Source organism: Gallus gallus, chromosome 20 (assembly GCF_016699485.2).
Source record: "Gallus gallus isolate bGalGal1 chromosome 20, bGalGal1.mat.broiler.GRCg7b, whole genome shotgun sequence".
Lineage (NCBI taxonomy): Eukaryota > Metazoa > Chordata > Aves > Galliformes > Phasianidae > Gallus > Gallus gallus.
In genome coordinates this window covers 8,237,265-8,264,571 of record NC_052551.1, presented here as the reverse complement: position 1 = coordinate 8,264,571, position 27,307 = coordinate 8,237,265, and the positions used below count along the sequence as shown (strand labels likewise).

General features: G+C 50.9%; 1 protein-coding gene across 4 annotated transcripts in view; it reads left to right on the top strand.

Annotated features, from left to right (window-relative positions):
• Positions 1 to 11,440: 11,440 nt before the first annotated feature.
• Positions 11,441 to 27,307, top strand: part of LAMA5 (laminin subunit alpha 5) — a 79,599-nt gene continuing 63,732 nt past the window's right edge. For all 4 annotated transcript variants that reach the window (XM_040650754.2, XM_015296661.4, XM_015296660.4 and 1 more), the window contains exons 1-2: positions 11,441 to 11,805; positions 17,108 to 17,260. In XM_040650754.2, coding sequence (XP_040506688.1) covers positions 11,518 to 11,805; positions 17,108 to 17,260 — 441 coding nt within the window. In that variant the 5' untranslated portion in view covers positions 11,441 to 11,517. The remainder of the gene's footprint in view (positions 11,806 to 17,107; positions 17,261 to 27,307) is intronic.

The window sequence follows — 27,307 nt, the reverse complement described above, 5'->3', positions numbered from 1 at the left end:
TTCCTTTTTTAGTTGCTGAATATTTACAAGCATTTTAATGCTTTTTTAAGGCCCTACTTTTTTAATGTCTTTTTTTTCCTTCTGACATTCTGTCTCTGAGGGAATTGGAAGCGAGGAAATACCACTTGTAACTTCAAAAACAGAGCTTAAAGTATTTCTGATAGCAGGGCTGTAATGTTTGCTGAGGATCAAAGGAACCTTCTCAAAATTCACTGTTTACACTTAAGAGCTGGCAACTGCATCCTAAATAACCAACCAGACGATAACCAACCAACCCATAATGAACCAGCCAATAACCAGCCAACCCATAACCTACTAGCCTAAATAAGTAACTACTAATCAACCCATAACAAACCATACCATAACCAACCAACCCATAAATAGCTAGCCAATAGCCAACTATTCTATAACCAAGCAGCCAATAACCAACCAACCCATAGCCAACTAACATATAGTCAACCAACAAATAACCAACCAATCCATAACCAACAGCCAATAACCAACCAGCCCATAACCAACCAACCCTTCTCCAAGAAAGCAGGCATTGCTGGCCAATCTGGCCTCACCTCAGCAGTGTGAGTAGGAGCTCAGTTTTTCTCTGGTCCCTTTGGGCAGCCCGGTTCTTGTAGCCAAGCTTCAGCCCCAGGGGATGGTTTGAACTTCAGGATGGATTTAGCTCAGTGCTGTGACTTTCCTAAATTCTGCCTGCCAGAGGTCTGCAGGTCACTGGGCTCTTTCGTCAGCAGTGTGGGAGAAGGGATGCAATTCCTGATGCTAATCACAAAAAAAGCTGGTTGTGAAGTGGGTGTAAAAACGCTCTGGGCACGCGCTTGCTATTGGAGGCTGCTGTGTATTGGAGAAGTGCTGCTCTCAGATGTAGCGCATCCAGATGTGTGTGTCCCACACGGAGCACTTCTGCCACTGTGGAAATGGTTAAAGAAGTGCTGCTCTTCTTGCTTAGATAAACAGAGTCCTGTGTGAAGAGCTTGGTCATAATCCCTTTCTGATCTCTGGTTCTAAAAGTGATATATGGAATGTAAACACCGTAAAGATTAGAAATCACACACACACAAAAAAAGCATTGGGAAGGACTGTGGAGTTGTTCTGCATTCCTGAGGAATGCTGCAGGAATTCCTTCACTGGTGCTGCACCCCACTTCACCTCCTTCAGAAAGCTGAGTGCTTTGCAGAGGGATTTTAAAGAAACCTGGCATGGACTGGGAGTGACCCCAAATAAACAACGTGGCTGTTTGCCCCCATTTCTGAAGCTGTAGGGCAAAGTAACAGGATGCAGCTACTTGTCAAGGAATTTGGGGATTTACTCAGTGCTGGGCTCCCAGGAAGGAGCGTGTCAGCTGTGTGTCATTGTCACATGGGGATCAGCCCTCTGTCACTGTGCATTTCAGAGTATTCATGCAGGATCCTTCTCTGACCCTCTGCATGCAGGGCAGCATTGCTGAGCGAAGCTAATCATGTTGGGTGTTGATATAACAGGTTTGGTTTTCAGAAGTTCTCTGTTTACCTTAAAATCTAACGATGCTAAGGTGTCCAAATTTCTGCTGTGAGTGGGTTGGGTTCAGTGGGCATAGTGGGTTGGGTTCAGTGGGCATAGTGGGTTGGGTTCAGTGGGCATGGTGGGTCGGGTTCAGTGGACATGGTGGGTTGGGTTCAGTGGGCATGGTGGGTTGGGTTCAGTGGACATGGTGGGTTGGGTTCAGTGGGCATGGTGGGGGTGGATTGGGGCTGGATTTAGTGATCTTAAAGGTCTTTTCAAATCTCAGTGATCCTGTGATGTATCTCCCAGAAAACCCTTGGTCCTGGAGTTCACCTTGTAAAATAGCCGAAGTTAAATGGTGTGAAGGCAGCTCTCCCCCCCAAAAAACTGAATACATGGGGCTGAGCTGTGACAGCTGCAGCCTTTGAAGAGCCCAGCTCTTTGCATGTGGGGGATTTCCCATAGTTTAGATAGGCTCCTACCAACCGTGATAGTGATGGGGTTTGAGGAGGGGGAATGCACTCACATTCTGCTGAGTCTTCCAGTCCGTGAGTTATGGTATCTGGGGTCTTGAGCTCTGTCTGTAGCAGCAAGCTTGGGGATCGATGGCAGATGGGAGGAGGTCTGTGATGGATTGCCTGTGCTCAGCAGCACTGAAACAGAGGAACTGAGCCTGCGGGCGGCTCCTGCTCGCTGGGTGCAATGCATGGAGCAGGGCAACCTTCCAGCAGCAATTTGCAGAGCTGGAAAGGACCTGTAGGAATTCTGGACCCGGCACAGAGCCTTGCCTGAGTGAGGTCTTGAGGGGAAACATGAGGTGGTTTCACTGCAGTTTCTGCAGGGTGTTGCTATGCACCTCCCAGAGCCCTTGGGCTGCATGCGGAGCTGCTGTCGGGCTGAGCAGGATGCTCAGGTGTGCTCTCATTGAGTAGGAGGTGTTTGCAGTGCATTGCCAAGGCTGTTTGGCTTCTATTATACGAGCTGTGTCAGAGACCACCCAGAGCTCTCCCTGAGAACATGGCTATGCTCCCAAATTGCTGCCTGGAGATCCCATTGCCATCCTGTACCTGTAGAGGTTCAAACTGCCTGTCCCCTGCCTGTGCCATGTGCTATTCTGTGGGTTGTCTCTTTGGGCATCCTCAGTATCCCACTTCCACACCCAGCTCCTTCCCTGCTTTATCAGTGCTTGTGCTGTGTTACAACTGGGAACTGTGGCTGGCTCATTGTTCTTCCAAGACCACATAGGAAACTCACGAGAACAAAAAAGGACTCAGAGCAGTTCCCATTGAGAACTTCAAGTATTTTTTTTGTTTTTGTTTTTCTCTTTTTGCTGTTGGTTTATCCTTCATTAGATGAGCTGTGCTACTCTACACTGCAAATCTGGGTTTGGCTGGAGGCTGCTTCGGATGAACATTTGGGATTTTGCCATAACAAGACCTGTAAATCCAACTGAAATTGCACAGCGTGTGTGTGCTCCAGGAACAAAAACCTCCACCATGGTGCACTGAGCTGCCTTCTCTCCCCTAAAATGGATGGATCCATTTCGGTTCTGGCCCAGTGCCATTTCAGTTGGCTTTCCATCATTACTGCTCACATCGGGAGCTGCTGCCTTAAACCAACATGAGTTGGATGCCCCTCTTGACAATTCCTAAGGCTCACCTGTTCTAGCAGCGCTGTACAGAAATAGCTGTGCTCCTGATGACTGATCTGTGTAGCATCATGGGCAGAGTATTCCTTAAATGGCTTAAGATAGCTTAAAAAAAATAAACTGTAAATAAAATAAAGTATTTACATTCTTTTTATACCTGGGTCAGCTCCCTGTGCTGGTTCACAGCCCAGTCCCACAAATGGTGGTGTTGGCATGGCCAGAGGGGGAAGGAGAGTAGCAGAGATTAGGGGATGCTGGTGCCAAGGACAACATGTGTGTGGGGAGCAGTTCTGCTCTGCTTTCCCTTGACTCCAAATGTGACCGGTGTTACAAAAGAGAATCTTTCTCTTCCTCTCCAACACGCAGTGAGCGCCTGCAGTAATGCAGATCTGATAAACACCCCAAAGCACTTCATCAGGGCTTGTCCAGAGGAAGTGTAGGTACCCTTATTAGCATGTAAATCACATTCTCCCTCTATTTCACTGTCTGTGCATCCCTCCAGAGCAGTTCAATGGCAGCAGGCACAAACTAATTAAATTCCTTTATTCATACCTCACGCAGAAGTGTGGGGCTCGAGGCAGTAATGCCAGTGGGCACACACCCATCCCTCTGTTTCCAGCTCTTGGGATGCCTCATTAGGGAAGGGATAAATCCCTCACACCAAGCCGGGGGCATCAGGTTCCGTCAGCATGAATCTCATTAGGGGTTCCAAGGGCTTTCATCCTGGGAGTCCTTAATGTTCAGAGCTGTGGTTCAGCCTGCAGTGGGTACCTTTCATCAGTGATTCCTCACCTGAAGCTCTCTGGTAATGCGGCTCCTTTAAATGAAATCCCAAACGCCCAGCCTGGCTGCAACAGCAGCATACCCTCAAGTTAATGACTTTAATTGCTGTAAAATTACCAGATAGCACATCTGTAATTTTAATCTCCTGATCCACAAAGCACTTTTTCCCTTTGGTGTTTTTAAAGAAGGTAAATGAGCCTTTGGTTTCCGTGCCAGTTCTTCTGGGATCCTTGGAGAGAACATTCCCATAAAAGCCTCGCTGTGCCTCTGAGGTTCCTTTTTTCCTTACTGGAAATATCATCCTTTGTATTCGTGCAAAGTATTTGGAAGCAGAAAAAGGATCTGTCATGATCCATCCCAGCAAACCAACCAGGTTAGAAAGGTTTCTTTGCTTACCTGGATGGCCGTACAAAGGTTATGCACAATGCAAACCTTAAAGCGCTGAGGAAATTGCAGATTATTGCAAACCTCAGTTTTCCTATTTGCTCTTTTTTCCTATTGGGGGGAATTATTTTTAAGTGCAAGGTGTTCCTATCGAGCTACCGGAGGAATAATCTGCATGGAAAAAGCTCAGAGGCTTTCCCAAATAGGAAGCAATTTAAATTTCAGATTAATGCCTGTGACAATGGAAATACGTGCAGTCTTTTCCTGAGATGGAGCCCCAAGCATGGCTCACTCTTATCTGTGGTGCACACGGGTGTGAAAGCTCAGTCACGCTGCACAACCCAAAGGCAGAAATCCCACACGTGGCATTACACGCCCAGATGTGCTGTGCTTCTGAAGGTGAGGATTGCTGATACTGATGGTGGCTGAGAGGGCAGCACTATGTTTTCATGTATCTCCTCTAAACTGACTCTTAGAAGCCGGTTCACCTGAGGCTGAGCCCTGCAGAGGACACAGCTGTGGCTCATGCCCCACTTGGAGATGAAAGCCCTTGGGCAGGTGCAGAGAACCAAATGATCTCGGAGATGCAGCAGGGTGTAGCCCAGTGGCTGCCTTGTAGGAGCTACAGGTGTGAGATGAGCTCTCCTCAGCCTCGCAGCTCTGACGCTCAGGCAGCTTCTCCCTGTCCCCCTTTATTGAAGAAGGAACATTGAGTGCACCTTGATACCCCAGCGTTGTCCATCCCCATCCTACCTGTGGAATTGGATCACTGGGCTCACCCTCCTGGCAGCAAAGTGCCAATTACAGAGGATTGGGGTGCTGAATCCTCCCTTGGGACCTATAAAGCCTCCATTCTGGCAGTGAAAGGAGCTCTGCAACAGGAAAACTGTGGGCTATGTGGACATCTGGGATGGAGGGAGTCTGTGCAAGGGGTGAGCCCACACCTGGAGCACCGATACCACTCTGCTGCTGGTGGCTTCAGTTTGCAAAGGGGTCCTCTGCTGTCATTGCCCTGTGTGTGGGATGGTCCCGGCCTTCAGTGGACTGCAGAACTGCAGCCTTGAGCTGCCTATCTTTGCAGGTCCCCATGCATGCAAAAGACAAACTCTGTGCAAGCCTTCAGGTTTACATGGCTAAGGACGCAGATCTGAGCAATTCATATTGCACCCAACAGAAGGGCACTGGTGTGGAGTCCGGGCAGCAGTGGAAGGAGATGGCTCATTCAGGACAGGTGGGCTCTCTGCAATGCCTTTCCTGTGTCCCGGTTTTCTCTCACACCAGTGGTTTTAGTTGCTGAAAACTTAAAACATTGCTGACGACTGTGCAGTGCTCCTCACTTTGCATTGCATGAGGGCCCTCCACATTCCTCACCTGTTCCGCTCACTGATAAGGTTAACAGGGGAAGGAACGTGCTGCCAAACTCATTTTAACAGATGAGGGCTGTTTGCACCCAGCTGTTGGGCTGATGGCTTTTCTGACTTAGGAAATGCAGAATGGGAAACATTAGTACGAGGGGGAAGATGAAAGAGAAGAGACTGCAAAGTGCAGCCCTGCAAATTTCCCTTGCACTCAGTCAAGCTACAGAATAATCAGATTAAGCCATAAGTGTATAAATGGGGTTGGAGTATGTTTGCTCTGCTGACTCGGTGGTGCATGCAGGGCACTCCGAGCGCTGTAACTGTAGCCCTGGAGGTATTAGTCACGCTGGGAGGGCTTCAGTGAATGTAAGAGGGCTTCATCTGGGCAGTTACCAAGGCAACTCTCGCTAATATTTCATCACAATGCTTTCTCCCTCTCCAAGTCCCACGGATTAGGAGTGGGAATCTCAGAGAGAAGAGTTTATTGTCAATATTGTGCTTGGACTGAGTGTATCTCTCCCCCTCCTCCCCCTCCCCCCCTCAAAAAACGCAAGCGTTCTCCATGGACAGAACCCACAATGAGCAGCTGGAGCTGAGCTCTGCCTTTCACCACTGCCTTATGCCCTATGGAAGGCCTTGTGTAGTCACCAGTCTCCTTCTTTCCAGCTCTGAAATAAGTGGAGATGCAGCATGAGCCCATCTCCATCCGCACTGAGATGACACTCAGACCCCACAGTGTGATACCAAACTCATCATACCAGTGCCACTCACTGGGATGGGCCATTCCACTGCCCGAGGTCAGGGAATGATGCTATTTCCCATGTTCAAAAACTGCTTTGTAAGAAATGAGGGCAGAAATCCTTCATTTTTAATGATTTCTTCTTTCAGACTTTGCATCTAACTTCTTTAGCAGCTGGCACTGTTTATAAGACCCACTGCTCTCATTTCATCTGGGAAAACACATGCAGCACAATTAGAAAAGCTGCTGGGGAGGAGCAAATAGCAGAGCCTTATAGCCAGGATGTGGCTTCTCTGCCTCCTGCAGTTCCTTTTCATGGGTGAATTTGGTGCTTGGGATCTGTTGCTTGTTCCCAACTTCCATTAACCACCTATTATTTCTCATTGAAGAAATGGGACTTAATAGGAAAATGACAATACTGTGATCCAGAATGGCAGAGAAAGTCTCTTCATCAGGTCTGTGTACTGGAACATGATAGCAGCGGGGCTTTAAGGCACAATTCAGGCCTCCTCCTGGTGCAGGTATGTTTGCATGAGCGCTGTGTTCCCTGCAGTGTGCTGGTTTGGGTGCACTAATAGAGTCAGGGCATCCCCTGGTCTGAGCACACCCGCAGCTTTTGGGTTGGATGGATGCACAGCTCAGCAGAGGCAGTGCAGCAATCACTGCTGTGTTGCTTTACAGGTCCGGATTAGTTCTACCTTCTGTAGTGTTAGCTGCTGACTTTGGGACCTGTTGTTTTCAGAGTTATATGTGACACCAGCAGCTCTCTGGAAGGGAAATGCAGTGGATTGCACTCAAGTAAGCCTTACTGCTGTAAATCACTCCTCCCTTTCCAGTGAGAAAAATGTGTGTATGTGCATCAGCAGTGCTAACGGCTCTTCCTGAAATCCCTCCAGTTCCTCACCCCTAGGAATCACCACCTGCAGTTTGCAGAATGAGCTGCGATGCAGTGTATCTGAGGGGCAGCAAGGCACAGCTGTGAGCTCATGCCTGCAGAATATGCACACACAGCCACAGGGTACAGGAACAAACCCCAGGAGGACGAACCTCCAGGCATTCCAAGTAGTTGGAGTGACATAATAGGACAAATCCTATTCCCTGAGTCGGGCTGGAGCCAGGCTCCAGTTAGCAGTGCTGGATGTGTCCCTCCTCTGGGCGTGCTCTCTGCCTGCACCCCGCTGCCCTCTCACACATGAGTGCACACATCAGCACTGCCCTCGTTTCCATCCTGAGTGCATTCGCTCATCCCCCGCTCCCTCCATGGCTGCAGTGTGACACAGCTCCATGTCCTCCTGGAAGGATCTGCCCATGCTGCTGGTGGAGCTGATGGCTGCTGACACCATGGGGTCCTCTGCAGCCCTTGGGCTGCAGGGAAAGCTATGGTTTACATCTGAGCGTGATGCGGCCACTAACATAAAAGCAGCTGTGTTCTTGTTTGATCTGGGCAAAGAAAAACGTGTTGCTGATAGTGACCGAGCCTGGAGCATGCCCAGGGGACAGAGCATGTGTGTGTGTTCAGTGCTTCCCAGAGCAACACAGAGCTCAGGCTGCTAAAGAAAAAGTGTTTGGGTCCCTGCCAGCTAGACAGGCAGCATGAATGGAACACCTGTTCTGGCTTTGGAGGGTTTGGAACCATCCGATGGCAGGGAAGGTACAGGATGACCTGAAGGTGGATTGAGTAACACGTCCTGCTGGGCCGTGGGACTGCATGATCTCTTGTGGAAGTATCCCTGCAGACAGAAGGCAGATGTGCTGTTGGTACCTAAGCAGTGCTGCCCGGGTACAGCAAACCCAGCAGCCATGCATGGGCCAGAGCAGGCTTTTCCAAACCTGAATAGGTGTGAAACGGGGGACACTGTAAAGGAAGTACAGACAGGGTACATAAAAGTGATTCTACAAAGGGAAAAAAATAACAGTTAATTTCAGATGTGTCCTAATCCTATTCTTGCTAATGCTTATGTGAAGCTGGTAGGGTTTGGGGTTCTGTGTTTTGCTTGATGTAGATTAGTTCTGAGAAGATCCAAAGGACACTGCCTTTCCTGGAGCTGCTCCGTGCTGCTGCACCCCATCACTCTGCTTTGGTCTGAACCATTTTTAGCTTGATGTCTTCTAAAACACTGCAAAAAACTGAAAGCAGGGCTGTGCTTGAAGCTGACTGCTGAGCGCTGGAGGTGACAGCTGTAACAGTGTGACCATCCCTCCCCTCTGTGCACTCCAAGGAACAAACCCGAGCAAGGCAAGCAGTCCCTGGGCAAACCCCTCGTGCCTTCCAGAGAACTCTTCAGTCGTTTCCCATTGCAGGTGCAAACAGTGCCCTGTCCCCACTTGCAGATTCACTGCTGTGATTGAGCCGTCAGTGCGAAGCACAAACAGGGAGATGTACTCTGAGTCTCCGTGCTGTTTGCAGAGCTGTCTGTGTGTGCACGGGGTCTGTGCAAGCATGCACACTCCTGCCCAGGAGACAGGAGACCTGAAACGCACTTGTGGTTCTGTTCTGCCTTGTATTATTTCGCAGTCCCCTCAGGTACAGCCTGCAAAGCGTGTACGATTGTAAAGCTGGAGGTGAAGGCTGCTGCTTGTTCCTGCAGCTTGTGTTGGTTCCATTCCAGCTCAGGTGGGATCAATTCTGAGCACCCAGGAGCTGCTCTCGTGTCCTGCCCCGTGTCAGGAAGTGTACACGGAAATGGCGATCTCAGCGCAGTGCTCTTAGGTCAGCGCAGAGGAAACACATTCCTTCACACTGCTTGCAGCGGAGCAGCAGAAAAGTAATTAAATCTTCCTTAAGATAACGAATCCCTGACCTCACAGAATGCATGGTACAGAAACCATATGCTCTGCTGTTTCTCTTGGCTCAGGCACTGACAGCTCCAAATGCAGAGGTACCTTGCTGGGAAACACCACAAGTAAGGCACAGCTCCTCTTCCATTGGACATATGTTGCTTTTTCCCAGAGCGAAGAGCACTTTATTTCATTTCTCTATGTAATAAGCAATACAAAGCCAGGCAATTTCTTGGTATTGCTGCTGAATTACTCAGCAGGCTTCCACTTTGTGGCACACTTCTCTGCATTTCTGCCACAGGTAAAGAGGGGATGTGGGTATGGGAAATGTGTTGGTTGCAATTTGCTGAATCTTTGCTCGGGTTTAAGCGTTGGGTTCCCTAATTGAGGTGAGATTCAGGGAGAAAAAGCCTGCTGTGTTTCCGATGGAGGCTTCTGGCAAGCTCCTTATGGTCCTGCAAACAGCAGGGAGGCAAAAATAAAGACTTCAGCAGAGCTTGGATGCTGCGGTGGCTGAGACAGTACGCTCAGTATCAGAGCAGCATCACCGGAGACTGAATTGCTCTCCTTCTTTCTACATTCGCTGGTAGTGGACTGGATTGGAATGGAAAAGTCCTTTCTGCTTCAGCACCTCCAGTCTGAGTGTGTGACTGTGGGCAGCAGCTCTGCAGAGCTCAGCGCAGGAGCACCGGTGCCAGCCCTGTAACCCCAGTGCTCTCTCAGCCCTCTGCTCCCAGCGACTGCGCAGTGCCGGGGCTGTGGGGCAGCCTTCGCTTCTGCTCCTGATGTGGCTGAATCCGTGCCACAGAGCCCACGTGCTCGCAGTGATCTCACTCTGGACGGACGGTTCGCTTTCCTTAATTGCATTTTGGAAGGGTGATTAATTACGTGCCACAGCGTTACCACTAGAGGGATTACGGATATTAGAGCGGTCCCGGTGCTTTGCTTTGAAACTCTCTCGTGGGGGTGGGAGAAACTGATTTCCCTAATCTGTCCTGCTTTCCTGGTTAACTCTTCTGGTGTTTTCACAGATGCCGTGGGGTATAAGCAGCTGATTAATATGGCATTTGATGAAGTTGAAGGAAGTTTAAGTCCAGCTCAGAGAAGTGCTGGTTTCCTGTTCATAACCATGTTGGTTAACGATTACTGAGCTCAGAGGCGGCCGCTCCGCTCTCCCCAGAGCAAGCTGCCCATTGCAACGTGCACTTTAAAGGGCAGAGACTGCCCATGCTTTCTAAAGGAATGTATTTTCAAGGGTTCTGATTAGCCTTTTAATCGTGCATTCATCTGCTGCATATGAAGACCTTGCATGAAGTGGGGGGAAAATCTCCCAAGAGACAGACAGCAGGAAGGGGTTAAAGGCGCCTGGATGCCGGCGGGGAGCCTTCCTGCCCCAATGGCTTTGGCAGCTGTGCTCAGTGCCGCCACACTGTGTGCACCGGTATGACACCGGGGCCACCACGTGCTATGGTGGCACAGCTGGCACAGCTGGATGCAGGCTGCAGCCCCGCACCTCCTGAGCTGCTGCAGGCAGTCCGGTTCCTGCAATCTGACGTTATATCACTGCGTATTCATCCATGAGCTGCCTTCCCCCGGCAGTACAGGAGGTGCTGGCAGTGCTCCTGTCCTTATGAGCCACAGGGACACGAGGGACATCGGGAGCAGAGTGATGGGGAAGGGTGGGTCAGCAGCGCTCCTTTCCCCTTGGCTAAGAAGGCAGAGCCAGTCCCCATGGGGCCTGCCTGCCTCTGGGGCAAAGAAGGGCGATTTTTCACTGTCCAAATTAAACCAACAGCAAACCTTGAGGAGAGCGAATGGGACTTGGGGGCCTTTTAACGTTCTGTTAATTAGTAATAGAGCTTTTTCCCGGAGATAAACCAATCCATTGGTTCATGGATTTTATTAATGCACTGCAACACCGGCGAGCAGGACGAGGGCAGCGCAGCCCCGCGGCTACAATAGACACATTGTTTCCGCGAAGATCCTGTGCCTTTCATTCTTCTTTTTTTTTTTTTCTCCTTTCCTTCTTGTCTTGGGGGAAAAAGAAACAAAAAAATAGGAAGAAAACAAAAATCCCTTCACCCCATTTAGCCTCTCCTCCCTACAGTTCGGAGCGGTTCTCAGGGCGAGGCCGGCTCCGGGTTTGGGGAGGGGGGAACGGACGGGACCGGGGCCCCCGGAGGCGGTGCGGGGCGGGCGCGGGCGGCCCCTCCCCGCCGCTGGGGCTGAAGTAGCGCGGGCGCGGCGGCGCGGAGCGCAGTGCGGGACGGGAGCGGGGAGAGACGCCGCTGCCCCCCCCCCCCCCCCCGCGCTGCGAGGGCGGCTCGGGGAAGATGGCGAGGGCTGCGGAGCGGGGGCTGCGGCTCCTGGTGCTGCTGCTGGGACTCGGAGCGGGGCTGCCCGCCGCCGCTCGCCCGCCCGCCTCCTTCCCCGGCGACGTGAACGGGCACAGCCTCCACCCGCCCTACTTCAACCTGGCCGAGGGCACCCGCATCTCCGCCTCCGCCACCTGCGGCGAGGAAACGGCGGGGACGTCCGGCAGCCGCCGCGCCGTGGAGGATCTGTACTGCAAGCTGGTGGGGGGGCCGCTGGCGGGGGGGGACCCCAACCAGACCATCCAGGTAGGGGCCGAGGCTGGGGATGGTGGGGGGTGCCGGGGGTGCTGAGGGCGGGGTCCCCCAATCATCCTCTCCGGGCCGGTTCTGTGCTCCGTGCCCCCCGGAGCCGCCCACGTGCTCCCCGCTGCCAGACTCGCTGCGGGCTGCGCACGTGAAGCGCGGCTCGCCGAGTTCAGTTCCCATGGCGTTATTTATAAAGGGCTCAGAGCTTCGCGTTGGTGCGATGCCGCGCGAGGCTCCCCGGCCCCTCTGCCTGCACGAGAATCGCTGGGGCGCGCGTGGGGGCGGTTGGCCTCGTGGGTCCGAGCTCTGTTCCTTGGGGTCGGTGTGGCATTGCGATGAGCAGAAGGTAAAGAAGAAGCATTTATCGGGTGACTGATCTCAGGGGTCCCATTTTAAGCAGAGCAGGGGGGACCTTGCAGCCAGGAACGGGGAGGGCAAAAGGTGCTGTACAGCTCTGGTCCTCTTGAAAAGAAAGTAGAACTGTAAACCAGATGTAGACCGCGAGCTGAAGTTGCGGGAACTCCCGACCTGCTGCTGCATCTCCCCTTGGAAAAGCTGCCGAGCCCCCACGTGCAGCCTGCAGCATAGCCAGCTGCCCTGCTGAGCGTTGCCGTGAGGCTCCCGGTGCCCGGCACCTGTTGCAGAGCAGCAGCGCGATGGGACGGTGATGAAGAGCAAAGGAGATCGGCCGGCTTCTCAAGCAGAGCCTTTCTCGGCCTTTTGTTTGGGCTGCCTTTGTTGTGGGATGAGCTTTGGAAGCATTTTTCTCATTCTGGCCGCATTCTCTTGAGTCAGTGCTCTGCTAGGGATTTTCCTGCCGTTGTGTTTACAACGGGAGATTTTGTCCCCTTTGTCATATAAATTGTTGAAGACGTTACAGGAAGGCAAACGCTGGCATAGTCTCCTCTGAGCTTTGCTGCTTTTTAAAGTGATCTGTTTTGTTCTGCTGCCCTGTAAGATAGAGCAGCTTGAGTCCTGTTGGGAGACAGTAGGGACCTAAGTGAAATAGCTGTGCCTATACACCGTGCATGTGAGTTTTCATACTGGAAGGCAGTAAGGAAAGGTAAACAGTAACTGCTGCTATGTGCAATTGAAAAAGAAGTGAATAATGTGCCAAGCAAAACTAGGAGGATAAGATAAAGCTGGTAGATGTGAGCCTGCATTTATTTTTTCTGCTGTCCACCTGTGCTGCAGCCACATTAGCTGCCCAGTGTGGTGCTGGGGATGGATGCTGATGCTGGGATACAGCACATGGGTTATGACTCCTGGGGGCTGCAGCTCCTCCTGAGCACAGCCCATCCCTGGTACGCTGAGGGTCACATCCTCCTGCCTTCCCCCACCCAATGGAGCTCCTTAGCCACAGATCTGTGCCAGCCATCTCTCCTGTCCCCAGTGCAGCTCTGCACGAGTCCCTTTGATCCAATGCTGCTCCCCAGGCTGGGGCTCTGGTTGGGCTGAGGGCTTTAGAAAAATCCCTTTGTGTCAGCTTTCCATGACCGCAGGTAGCACCTAGCAGGGAGGGGAGGAAGCAGGCAGCTGGAGCAGAGGTCAGAGCTCCTCATTCATCCCTCTTAGGGAGCTCAGCACCCCTTGCTGACCAAAGCAAATGGGGGAGTGGGAGGGAAGTGTTCTATTTAAGCAGGCTGAGGTGACAGTAATGAGCTCTGTGTGCATGTCCTCAGTGCTTGCTTGTCCCACCAATCCCTTCCCTTACCCACCCGCCTGCTCTACTGTCTGGTCATGGTGTGGTTGTGGTAAAAATGGACTCTCCATCAGGAAGAATCCCTCCTGGGGACACCCCAAGGGTCTGCTTGTTTTTGTAGAGAAGAGACACTTGCTTGACTGAGGACCCAGTGTAGCATTAATGCAACCACCAGTTCAGTCCATCCTGTGTTCTGCTTGTTGTCAATTGGCATCGCAGTAGACTTCCAGGAAAGAGATTTCATTGACTTGAAAGCCTAATATTCTAAAAATGTCAATAATCATTAAACTTTCTAAAGTAATGCTGCCCTAAAGACACTTGCCGTGTTTTTGGCACAGCTTGTGGGAAGGCTCTGAACCTTTTCAAGGAGTTTCCTTTGCTTTATTCAGGGCTTTTTGGCAGAAGACAACAGCTCTAGCTGCAGGAGGCTTTTCAGGCTGTGAGGATGTGATGCAGAGCACTGCTGAGGTGTGCTGAGAGGAACTGCATGGGGCTTTGTTCCCCTCATCCCACTCGCTGATCAGCATGGGCAGCCCCACCTTAATGCAGAGTGCCTCTGACTGATCTATTGAAGATGAGACAAAGGGGAGATATTATAGGCTTGTTATCCCCGTGGAGCTTTGCTGAGGGTGCCTGTAAGCTGTCTGTTCCAGGGCAGAGGCAGTTTTGCAGAGGCGCTGCTTCCAGCAAATGAGGTTTGTAGGTGGTGGCTTGGTTTCAGACTGGTAGCACAACAGTAAGGGCAGTTACTAGCATTAATTGAGGCAATTACATACCTTAAAACTTAAAGACCTTGCTCATTTAAATCAGTATTTCTGCCTTCCTTTGCAACTCATCTTCCCTCAAATGCTGCTGCTGCAAAGCGCTCCTTTGCTTCTTGAGTCACACCATGGAGCTGCACCTGCCTGAGCAGCACAGTGCTTATGGGAGGTCCTATCCAGGTGTTAAAACAGCTGAGGTCTGGATCTGCTCAGTACCAGACCTGCTCAGTACTCAGGTGGCTCCTGGTGGCAGTGCTCCTGGCCATGCTGCGCTCACCCATGGGATATGGCCGTCTGGCCCCGTGTTTTTGCATCCCATGCACAGCAGAGGGAGATGGTTCAGCCCTGGGGTCTCTGCAGGTTGGAGGTTGGCTGCTGTGGAACCTCTGAGAGTCTCTTCTGTGCTTGTGTGTGAAGGGACTGGAGCTTTTTGGTCTAACTGCATCTGGGTAATTGCCCATGAAAGAGACATCAGATGAGACAGCACCTGCCTGGCTGTGTGAGCTGTGTTGCTTGGCTGTGAGGATAGCCCTGGGAGCAGCTTGTGAACATATACTTTTATCTGGAATAGCACCTCCTGCTTCCCATTTCCTGCCCCATGTCTCTGCCTCAGCAGGCCTGTGATCACATCCCTGTGGTTTTGGGATGAGGCTGGGGCAGGGCAGGGCTGCACCCCAGCACAAAGCTCTCCTGGGGGGCAAGCAGTGCCTGCAGAGCACCAGGCAGCCTTTGTGTGTAGGGGAAATACCTCCTACTGATGTGAGGGGAAGGGGATCAGGCTTTGCAGGGCTCTGGAAGCTGCCCTTGATTCAGATGTCCCTCCTTATCTCCCTGCACTTACAGTTTGCTTTGATAATGGGCTGTTTACACCCTCTGAGCTGCCTTGCAGCCTCCTTGCATTGCTGGAGCTCCTTCTCACACGTACCTTGGTGATGTCCGTGCCCCTCCTGCTCCAGGAGCCAGCTGTCTCCCCTGAGCCTGCAGCTCACAATTGCTTTTTAATTAAAATCCTCTGCTGATGTCAGACCCTCTCATCTTCCCGTAGAGACCCGGCATGCTGTGCAGGAGCGTGAGCTGCTTTAAAGTACAAATAGCTAGGAATGATTCACATGAGGATTAAGTCTGCTTCTAACAAAATAACTAATGAGCAAGTGGTGCAGCAGAGGGGCCAGCGATGCTTTTATCAGCAAACCTGGCTCAGCTGCTGACACGTTACCCATGGGCAGCTAACCCTGCAGGCTGCCCAGCATGGGGAGGGAGAACATCAGCATTACAAATGTGTAGCAGCTGATCCTAATTTTCAGTCCCCTCTTGCTCAACTTGAATTGGCTGTCACCTGTCCATGTGAACTTTGGGTTCAAAATGGCTTTCACGTCTGTGGCAAGAATTTAAAGCATGAAAACACTTTATTTTTTGTTATTTATTCTCATTTTGTAACCTTGCCTTGCTTCTCCCCCCACCTTACTGTGCAGTAGAGATTTCCACACAACCTGTTGCACCGGTTCCCCTTAAAGGTTTGTGCTTCACAGTGGGTCAGTTCTATCTGGTCTGCACTCCCTCCTCCTTCCCTGCATCCTGCCCTTTGTAGCAGAGCTCCCCTCTGTATATCATGACCACCTGGGTGCTTCCATCTCCCCCATTCTTTGCCCTGGCACTTCCCCATTTGCTATTTTCATGTTTCCCGAGGAATTAATTAAAAGGCATGCTTGTTTGACACAATTTGCATTGCATAATTGCCCGCAAATAACATGGCTGTGGGGAAGAATGCGGGGAATTCTCCATTTCTTTTGCAGTGTAATTCCTGCAGAGGTTGGGGCAGCTGGAGGATCACAGCCCCATGGCTCTGCCTTGCCTCAGCCCTCACAGGGGCGCGGATGGAGCAGGCAGGAAGGAGCCTGCCTGCCTTGAGAACGTGTACTGGGTGTAATATTAAAGCAGGCGGCAGCTGGGAGAGGCAGCTTGCGTGTCTGGGAATAGCTGCACCTTTTAAAGGAAGACTGCCTGCAATAATTCCCGTCTGGGCTGTCTGTAGCAGCAATTCAAGCGACAGAAGAGATGCTCCACGAACCATATAACTCCCTGCTTCTTGCAGGGTTCCTTAAGAGTGAGTCAGATTCAGTTGCCCATTCAAGGGGAAAGAAAGAGCTGCCCTGAGCAGCTCAGGGCTTTGTCTGTCCCTGCTCAGCAGGGGCTGCTCAGGTTGTGGAGCTGTTTTTTTTCTGGCACTGTGTCCAGGGGGCTGACAGCCACCACACCGCCAAAGCAAGACAAGAGGCTCTGTGAGTGCAATGGCAGCCAGGTCCCTGGCTGGGTGACAGCAGGGGCCGTCCCTTTCTGGCCTTGCATTGCAGCATCGCCAGCATGAGGGTCTTGGCTGCCACACTTAAACTTGAAAATGGAGCTGAAAGGACTATACTTGTGAAATGAATAGGTTGACAAGCAGCAGATTGCAGGGAGCTGGGCAGAAGAACTGGCAGCCTGGGTCCATAGCAGGGACTGAATGGTGTGGGTTGGGATCTCTGGGTATTGCCAAGGCTGTGAGTGGCGGTTCAGCAGAGCAGCCCCTGTGGCACTGGAGCTCAGAATGGCAACGCACGGTGCGTATGTGAAATACAGAAGGGGTGCCTATTAGGGCACTCAGAACTTCGCATTGGGTTATTGTGGGTTTGCAGAGCTTTCTTATGTTCATTTTTCAGTCCCTGCTCTAAATTGGGGCATACCAAAAGTTTATGTATTGATTCACGCTGTATTCTGAGCTGTTCTGGTACCTGCCTGCTTTGCGTCATGCTTTCCTGGCCACGGTTAAATGGTTGTGTTTTTTTGCTGTGCTTTCCCCCAGGGCCAGTACTGTGACATCTGCTCCTCAGCAAACAGCAACAAGGCACATCCCATAACGAACGCCATCGATGGGACGGAGCGCTGGTGGCAGAGCCCCCCGCTGTCCCGTGGGCTGGAGTTCAACCAGGTCAACGTCACTCTGGACCTTGGACAGGTAACCCAAGTCCTTCTCAGTCACGTCGTAGGCTGTGCTTTGCTGGCAAGGACCTGTCCTTCCGTTCTTCTCAAGTTCATCAGTGGATGGGTGGAAGCTGGAAGGGTGAGATGAGACCTTATCTCATCCAGGGTAGGAGGCTCTGTTAAAACTGTGAAGTTATTTGAAAACAGTAAGTCCACGCTGAAAATGTTTCCCTAAAAGACAAAGAATGACAGTGGATGCTTGGTCTCTAATTCTGGCAAGTCACAGGGAATTAACATTGTAATGGCGATGGCTGCCAGCCCACAGCCCTCCTCTGCTGCTCCCATTCAGTCACAGAAGCATTCCTCTGGAAATGTGTTATTCTCTCAGACCTTCCTTGGCTTAGGAAAGATGTCCCCATCTGATGCTGCAGGAACAGGAGGGGTCACAGAGCAGGGGTGTGAAGGGCTGAGGGATGGGGGCTGCTTGCCACTACTCCAGAGGGGATGTGGGTGCATGGGACACCCCTTTCTCTTCCCCAGGCACCTCACCAGGGGCTGTCCTGTTTGGAGGGAGACAGCAGTAGGGAAGAAGGGAGGAAGGGGCTGTGTCACGTACAGATCTGTGCTTTGAATAACGAGCTTGGTTCAGATCTGATCTTAGTGTGATCCTGTGTGGATGCAGGAGTTGAACTCAATGATCCTTATGTGTCCTTTCCAACTTGGGACATTCTGTGATTCTGTATTAAATGGACCTAGCAGTTGTGCTGTTGGGGATGGTTCAGCTCTGGGATGGGTAACGTGGCTGCTGTGATGGCTCAGGGGCTGAGTGCCCCTCAGTATAGCAACTTGCACTGATTGCAGTAATTTCAAGTCTTGTCAGGCATTGAAGCTTTGCACTGACCTTGGAGGCAGCTTTCACCCACTTGAATGGAGTGAAAGCTCATTTGTCATTCTCTGTCAGAGGTCTGACTCCAGCTCTGCAGCTGTCTGGAGCTGTGCTATACACAGCACCACCAAACGTCCCCTGGTGCCTGGGGCACTGTGTGTCATACAAGAGCTGGGTGGGCACAGCTTTCCCGGGCAGCACACAGCATGCCAATCCTCTTAGCCAATGTAGGTGGCTTCAGCAGCATCTCAGGTGGCTCCCAGCAGGCAGGGTGTGCTGGGGGGTGTGCTTGCAGTCCCTGCGTGCTGTACCATGGGATGGGGTTGCACCATTGCTGCTGTGAGGTTGGTAGCACAGCTTGCATCTGGTGGGGAGTTCCTCTGGGGCTGCAGCTCACTCAGTGACCCTCCTGCAGGAATATGAACCTAAAGGATCCATGTTCACTGGCTTTCTCTTAATGTATGCCCATTTTGCACACAATTGCTGCAATAACCTGTCTGTACTCTTGGGGAGAGTCAGTTCTTTGCTTTTCCCTCCTTTCTTTTGATGGGTCAGGCAACAGAAACAAAAGGAAATAGTACAGAATCACTAATTTCCTCTTCTTGAAGTTGAGACTGATGAAAAGAGAGGAAAAGAGGAATTCCTGGGACCCAGCAAGGTTCTGCAGGGCGAGTGCTGGAGCAGACTGCCTGGCAGCCAGGTTTGCAAATTCCTCAGATACCTGTGACACAGTGCAGGTAACACCCTCACAGGCATGTCTGAGTGCAGGGCTTTCTTTTTTTGGCTGGCAAACAAGTTCTCTCCTTGCTCCACGTAACCCTCTGGGGAGCTCTTGGACCAATTAAGATTTAATTAAAGGAACTGACGGTTATGGAAACTTTTTTGTCCCTTTGGGGAATTGCTGGTGCCCAGAGTGCACATGGCATAGAGCTTCAATGGAGCACCGTGGGAGGGGATGGTGTCAGCCCCCTCCCTTCTCTGTGTCCCTGCTCTTTGTCCATCCTGTGCCATAACTGCTTAATTACTGGCTGGAATTGAGTTTCTGCAGCATTTGGCAAGGCTGTGGCAAGTGGGAGAGGGGCTGTTAATTAAGCAGCCTTTTGGGCTCTGCTTTTGCTGGCCAGGAGTTTGCTCTCCTCACAGGGATGTTAAAATCAGATCAGAGCTCCTGTCGCAGCAAAGGAAGGTTGTGCCTGGTTATCTGCTGAGGGGCTGGGGTCTGATTTGCTCCTGCTGGTGTTGTCTGTGTGCTGCTGTGAGGAGGGGTGCTTTATCTTTGTAGGGTGAAAAGCTGAAAGAGAAATCACTGATGGTTCTCACATCAGGCCTGGTCCTGGGAACCAGAAATAGTGCGAACCGCTCCAAGGAGCAAAGTGAAATGGGTTTTAGGAGCTACTGAGGGTAGAAGCGTGAATAGGGAGTACTTGTTTTATTTTCTTGCTTTTAATCCTCCTGCTTAATGCTTTGATATGGTTAGGATGAATGGTTGGGTGACTGCATGGGTTTATCTGCTGCCAAATTCAGCGCTGCAGCTCCGTGGTGGAGCACGGTTCTGGTTTCACAGGCTGGAACAATTGGAGGATGCCATGCTCGGGGAGAACACCACTGCACATTGTGGTACTGCTGTGCTCACAGAGGTACAAGAGACCATGACTCACGGTCACTGTGGAGATCGTCCTCTGTGATCCTGCAGTGGGTGGAGGGGAGGAAAGGGTGTGATGGAAACTTTCTCCCCCCCCCCCCCCCCCGAAGTAGGTCACTTGAGTCAGAGCTGACAGAAATCAGGAGGATCTCAGAGCCATGAATGGCTGGCGTCCTGCCAGGGCTGACATCTTCCTTGCGTGAAGGTGAACCCAGGCCAGCCCTTCCCTGAGATGTTTATGGATAGCTGATGCTTTATGGTAAGCTCTGGGGAGAGGAATGCTTGCGGTCGTGCAAGAGCTGGAGCTTCGTGCCAGTGCTTGCTGGAGGTTAATTACTGCCGTGAGACGGTGATGGGATCGCATCCCCCACCCCCAGAGCCCGGTGACACCGGAGAACGGCAGAGCCTCAGACTGAAGCTTTGCAGGGAGTTTTGATTTACACGCCTCAAGCTATTTACTGCTTGTTGTAGTCAGGAATGAGATTTATGTCTGAAAGCCTCTATGTAAGGGGTAAGCTTCTGGCAGGGCTCTGCTCACCAGCGAGGAGCGCCTGAAATCAAGGAAGGAAACGGCCCGGTGGATCATTAATGAATTAAGTTCTGGACCGAGTGAAAGTGTCAATTGGCCTAATGCTGGAGGAACACTGCTGAATGAGAGCACAGCACCTGGCACGTCACAGTGCTATGAAATCTTCTCTTTAGCTTCTGTCTTGCTGTCGCTCTTCCATTCAGATGAGAATAAAGGGGAGGTTGCTCTGGCATGGCGGCTGGAGGAAAGCCCTGCAGGCCAAAGTGCTGAGCCCTCCTACCTGTGTTCAGCAAAAGCCTTCAGCACAGAGATGAATCTGATGTTTATTACCTGGCTTAGTTAATCCACACCTTCTTGATGAGTAAATTTGTTAAATCTCAGGAGAGAGCTCACGGTTATTCTAGCATGGAGCCCTCCCTAAGCCTGGGGTGGGATGGGATGATGGCTGTCCGAGAAGGATTTTCAGCTTAAAATCTGGATAAAGCTCTCTGTTCTCTCACCTTCTTCCATTTGCACCTTTGTTTCAGTTGCTGTGAGACTTCTCATTGCTGTTGGGTGATATCACTGATGCCCATTTCCCTCCAGGGTATCCTCTCCCTTCTTGCTGGGTGCAGAGGGAAACTTGAAATGAATCTCTCCCTTCCCCTTGGTGGGGATGTCTTCTGCATTCCTGTTGTCTGCACACAGCTTCCCAGGGCCATGCACTGCCCTATCTGCCTGGCTTGTATTTCTCAGAGAGCATTGCAAAAATGGGGCAATATGTGAGGATTTTTGTATGTAGTTCTCACTTTAAAAACCAATCAACAACAATTAACTGTAAGGACTCGTAGCTCATCATTGTGCTGGGGCACTGCTGTGGGAAAGGGGTAGGAGGGCTTAGCAGCCTTTATGGTGGGGTTTTGCACCTTAAGTAAGGGGCTGGGGCGTAAAATCTCAAACAAAGGCCTTTTTTTCCTCCAAATAGTTCTTTGTGCCTCGGAGCAAAAGCAGTATTAAAAATAAAGCATATTAAGCAGGCTGAGCAGAAATCCTTCTTGCTTTCAACAGCTGAAGCAACAGTCTCTTCTCCTGTGTAGAGTACTCTGCAGTTGCCTGATCTCCAAAAGGAGATGGAGATTTCTATTTGCTTATGGGCTTCCAAGCTGCAGCTCCCCACCTGGATCAGCTTGTGGCCTCCCTATACTTAGGAGCCTGCTGAGTGCTGCTGTTTACGCGTGAGCATCAAGTGGGAGCTGGGCATGTGTTGGTGCTGCTTCCCTGGGGAAAGCTGGGAAGGTGTGAGTGTGAGAGCAGTGCTGGCGCTGAGCCCGCCTGCGTTGTTCTTCTCCCACTGCATTTCCCCCTTTATTGTTTGAAACAACTTTGCTTGTGAAGGCTGTTTTTCTCAAGGTTCCCCTGACCCAGACCCAGCAGCTTTTCTTTTTTTTTTTTTTTTTCCCCCTGGTGAGGGAGATTTTTGCCTTTTCTCAGCCCTTCCTGTGCTTTCTGCCAGCTCCAGCAGGATTCCTGGCTCCAGCAGCTGTGTGAGAGCTGCTCAGGTGAGCGGGGTGTGCCTGGCTGTTAGCCAAGCAGGGGTCTATCTGCTCCAGCAGCAAGAGCAAACCCATCCTCAGCCCATCCATCACCCTTGCCAAGTCAGATGCCAAGTTCCCATTTCCAGGATCCAGAGCAGCCAAGACTGAGATCTTGTTTTTTTTTTTCCTTTTCTTTGTTCCTGCTGTTGCTGTAGGGGAACAGATGTGCAGAATATCACTTTGAGGTGAATCATGGGTGGCATGAGTTAGAATTCTGTGTTACCTTTACTTCTGTCATGAAGCAGTACTGCCTAAAATCACTCCTCCGTGTCTGAGTAGTTGGTATTTCACTTGGACTATTTGACTTCCCCAAAAACTGCTGTGCCTGCCACATCTACCATGCTGCCAGCACTGAGAACAGGGCTGCTGGTGGGGCAGGAGGCTCTGATCACATCACTCAGCCTTGTGGCACCTTTTGTGCTCTGCCAGGAGGTTATTTCTGCCTGTCCTTTACAAACGACCCTTGTACTTCTACTGCTTAATCTTCCCAAGGCTCTGCCCAGACCTGAACTGGCTATGGGGATCTCACGTGTTAAAATCCAGCCTCAGCCTACCCCCTTAGAACAGCTCCAGGTAACAACTGATGAAAAGATAATTACTGTTTCTAAAGACAAGAAACTCATGCAAGACTCCCAGTGTAATTTCTCCCTAGATATTGCTGCTTATTTTTAATTTCTTTGTGATGAGAAGTGAGGTGGCTCGTGCTCCCCTCCCAGCTGGGCTGCCTGTTCCTGCCCCTCTCCCTGGGATTCCTCAAAGATTAGGAGAAAGCCTCCAGGCGAGCTGGGGAGAGGTCAGGCAAACTGTGAGCTGGCATATGGGAGGCTTTGCTTTGTAATGAATAGCTGGAAGGCAAGCCTTGTAATTTCTTGCTGTTCTCCTGGAAAGTGCCTGCTTGGCTGGGCTGGTAAACAAGCGTGTGCCTTGGGTCGGGTGTGAGTGTGCTCTGGGGTCAGCTTTGTCTGCCCTGGTTGTGATTGCACCCAGCGAGTTAAAAACAGTCTAAAGCCATCTAGGTCAGCCTCTGAGTACTGGAGAGCTGTGGTTTTTCTGCTTCAGACAGAGGTGATTTGTAAAGCTCAGGGTATGCAGTGGAAGCAGAGCTTCACTGCTTTGACATGGAGTGTAATGATGTCCAAGCATGTAGCTTTGTGTTTTGTGCAATTTTGCTTGTCCTACCTCCAAAAACAGGAATAATGCATCTGTCTCTGCCACTTTGTGTTCAGCCTGTTGCCTGCAAAGCTCCAGACTGATGGGTACACAGCCATTTGCTGAATGCTCTCTTGGGTCTGTGCTGTGGCTGAGGCCTATGGGTGCAGCCCAGACCTGGGCTGGGAGATGCACTCATCCTGTGGCATTGCACACTTGATACCACTTGATCCAGACCATAATGAGAAGTCTCTCAAGTGAGCAGTTGCTGCTTCCTAGGAAAGCTTTCTGGGAGCTGCTCCTGCCCTCCACAGCCCTGATCTCTCTCAGACCCCACTGGGCTAGTGTGGAAGTCACTAAGGATGCATCTGCCCAACCAGCTCCTCTGCTCTTCCAAACCTATTTTGTTTACCTCGCCCCACACCTCTCTTTCCATGCTTCACCACGCCTGGTTCAGCCCTGCTTTCATCTCTGCCTCATCCTTTTATTACAGTCATAAACACAGGCCTTCAGGCTATGCCTAGCCTTGATCCTTTGTTTCCTGTTTTCTGGATTTGCTTGTCCTCAAATTCCAGACCTCCCTTCCCCTGTGTGGTGCCAAGCAGTGCAATAAATAGTGCACTGTTGATGGAAGACAAAAGGGAGACCAGCAGGAAGGCACAAGGTGAGAGGCAGTGCCTGGCTGATGAGGCAGGAGAGTCTTTCTGAAGGCTTCTGAGTGGCCTGAGGACAAGCAGTGGCTGATCAGGGAGTTGTGGTCTAATCACAGAGAGGTGGTAATTGAGTATGTGCTTCTTGAGGAATGCTGAGGGGATGGATAGAGAGAAGAGGTAGGAAGAGGGATGATACGGGGAGATCGAGAGAGGAGGACAGGACCTGGCACAAGGGTGACTGCACAAGGCAAAGGCAGTTTGGTGGCTTGGAGCTCCCTTGGATGAGATCACCATAGACTTACACAAGGCCAGGAAGAATGACCTTGTTTTGTGCTCCATAGAAGGGCTTGCCAAGTGTGACTATTAAAAGGCTTTTGTTAATATGAGGTCACTGCCAATGGAAGGTGGGTCTGAATGATGCCAACTTCTGTTGTGCAGCACAGGAAGCTAGGAAGCTTCCTCTGAGAGTTCTGGTCTTGCTCCACAAAGCCTGAAAGGCAGCCATCCATAGACAGGGAAAGCAGTGAGGGGCTGTCAGTGTCATTTAGGGACTCTGCATCCACTTCTCTGTCTTCTTGGAGACCTCAGAGGTGTGAGGATGGTAATTTGCTTGTCCTGTCCTTCCCTCCATTGAATAGCAAGGAGTGGAGGAGCTGTTTGGCTGGAAAATATTTGTGGAAAAGGTGAGTGGCCCCTGGATGTGGCAGGAAGCTTTGTGCCTCTTGTTCCAGCCGTGTCTGCCTCAAGAAGCTGTGGCTGTGCCAGCAGGGTTAAATCAGCCAAGCTCTGCTTGCAGAGATGCATTTGTCTGTGTTGAATGGCGTACATTTAGAATGGTGTGTCAGAATAAGGTGCCTTTAATCCTGGAAGAGTTGCATACCTTGATGGCTTTTACGTTGTGCCTCTGTATGCTGAGAACGATATCTCTGATAACAGGTTTACTGGTAGAGCTTTTATGTAGAACTCAGCTCTACTCAGTGTCCTCTGCATGAGGATAAATTTTGCGTCTCCTGCTTGGCTTTTTGCTGAGTCTTCTTAGCAACTGTTTGCCTGACCCATGCAGTGATGAGCAAACAGCCAAACCCTGAGAGCTGCCACGTTTTTCACACGTGTTTTTAGCCATTTTCTCGTTTCTTTCTTTTCCTGCTTGGATAAAGAGCTCTGCTGAACTCTCGTACATGCAAACGCTCAGCTGAGCTCTATTTATGGGTTCCTTTGAGTTCTCATCACTGTGGATTGGAGCGTGCCCTGTGACCAAAGAACAGTTAGCATGATGCTGCAGGCATCTCTTGGATCCAGTTAAATGTGTATGATGCCAAGCCCTGATAGGAAGGAAGAAGAATGGCTTTCTTTATGGTATTTGAACATAGTTGGATGTCTGTGTTTATGGTTTGCAACTGCAAACAAACCTGTACCGCTGTCTTCATTGTGGCTTTGCTGTTGTTGTCCTGACTGTTTGCTAAAGCTGCTGCTTAATCCTTTTTCAGTCTGTTGCAAAGTCTGCATCCACCCAGACACAGTGGGCATGAAGGTTGTGGCTGAACTCCAGGATAGGGTTTTTTTATTCTTTAGTTAACAGTAATTGCTTTCTGCCTTGACTTTAGCTTACTTCAAGTTACAGTAAATGACACTGTAGATACAAGGAGGTTATTGGGGCTTCTGTGAGCACAAAACCCACGTTCTGATGAGCTTTGTATGTCCAAACAGCAGCAAGAACCGCTGTGCAAATGCTGTAGCTGCAGATCTCTGCTGGTGTTAGTGGCATTGGGAATGTTAATCCCGCTGTGGCCCTGGTATGTGCTGCCGTTGGGTCAGCTAACCTGGCTCTGAATGGCAGTGTCATGGTGAGGAAACTTGCTGACAAATGCTAACAAAATGTGTGGCTCTAATGCAGATTTTTAGAAGAATAAGCTTGCTTGCACGTGTCAGGTTTGACATTGTTGAAATCTGCTAACAACTGAAGCTTTAAACACAGTGCTGCCGGGGCTTGCAGGAACCGTGCAGAGGAATTACAAAAAATACAGCCACTGATAGTGCTGAAATGTCTGGAAGCTTGATTTAGTCCAGGCTTGGTGCACAGAGCTGATCCACGGTGCAAGGAGTCAGTTTCTCTGAGGCTTTATTAGCAAATCCCCGTGGCCCAACCTGGGAGCCAGAGCTCTGGGGTGTAATCCCTGCCAGGATTCCTCTTCTGGAGGGAGGATGAAAGAACTGCTGAGGCACAAACTTGGTTTGTGTTGGCAAGGCCAGGTCCTTGCCGTGTGTGCTCAGGGAGACCCTGTGGAGACAGGTCTTCTGTCTTTGCAGGACCTAGAGCTGCTGTGCTGCTGCCACTGAATGGGACCTTCCAAAGCCACTGCCTGACCCTGAGAATGGACAGATAGGAAATTGCGTTTGTGTCCTCGTAGAGCTGGGGACAGAAAGAGGCAGAAGTCAGGTGTCAGAGCTGGAGCATCCATATCCTCCTCCACATCCAGCAGAGGGAAGACTTAGGTATACTGCTCTTGGGTGCCTGCGAGCTGGAACTCTTCTGAAGTTTGTGTGAGCCTTCAGCATTTGGCCATTTAAAAAGGAATCCTTTCAGTGTCTTTTGGTGGCATGCTGAGACCTCTCACTTGGTGCCCATTTTTAGCTTATCCATCATTTTCCCTTTCCTTCCCCTCCTTACCCTTCCCAAGCGCACAGGTCTGTGACAGGATATCCACTTCATTCAAGAGAGTGGGGGAAATATTTGCTCGTAGCCTTGGCCAGTTGCCAAGGCTGCTTTGTTCTCCCAGTTGCTGAAAGGACAGCCCAAGGAAACGTGCAGAGCTGGAGCTGGCATGCGACTCGGAGTAGATTTCCTGCAGCTCTGGAAGTGAAATGTGTGACACTGGAGTTATTATTGGTATTTTTTTTATCCCGTAAATGTAAGGAAAGAGAAAACCTGGGTGGGCTGCAGACGGTCTGGGTCTGAAATCCTCTTTGATGTGAAATCGCTGTGTCACAGCTACATGAGTTGTGCCTTGCCAAGGTTAAATAGGACTGTTTCTTGTCTTATTTATTGCTGAGCTTGTGGCAGACCTGAGTTTCCAGCTGCGTAGTTAGGAAGGTGGTTACTCCTGAACCATTTGCCACGCTGCAGCTGGGGGCTCTTCTTGGCGACATCCAAGCCCTGCTGTGAGTGCAGAAAGCCTATTGGTACCAAATCCAGACCTGCGATGGTGATGCCAAGAAAAGCAGTGAACTGCAGGGGCTGAGCTTTGACTCCTTGGTGTGGCTGAAATGTTGATGCCCGGGGCTCTGGGTGTGCGGCAATGGGCTGTACAGGGAGGGTGAGAGCTCTCACATAGTGAAACAGGTGCCTGGCTACTGGGGCAGGCTAGAATGTATCACGAGCAGGTCCCAGGGACAAGTGTTCCTTTGTTTGGCTTCTCCATCCTGGTTGTGCTGGTAAGAACGTTACCACTGTACGGAGCAATCAATATGCATTGGTGCTACTGTAACTTCAACAGCCTGTGGAAGATACAGTCAGGAACAAGTTTTCTCTGGATGGTGGGAATGTCCTCTTGAAAATGTGTTGTGCTTTGGTAAGTGTTAATAGAGCGTTTTTCCACACCTCCTCCCCCCCCTCCCAGGTTTCTGAAGGCCAAAGTCTTGAAACAGCTT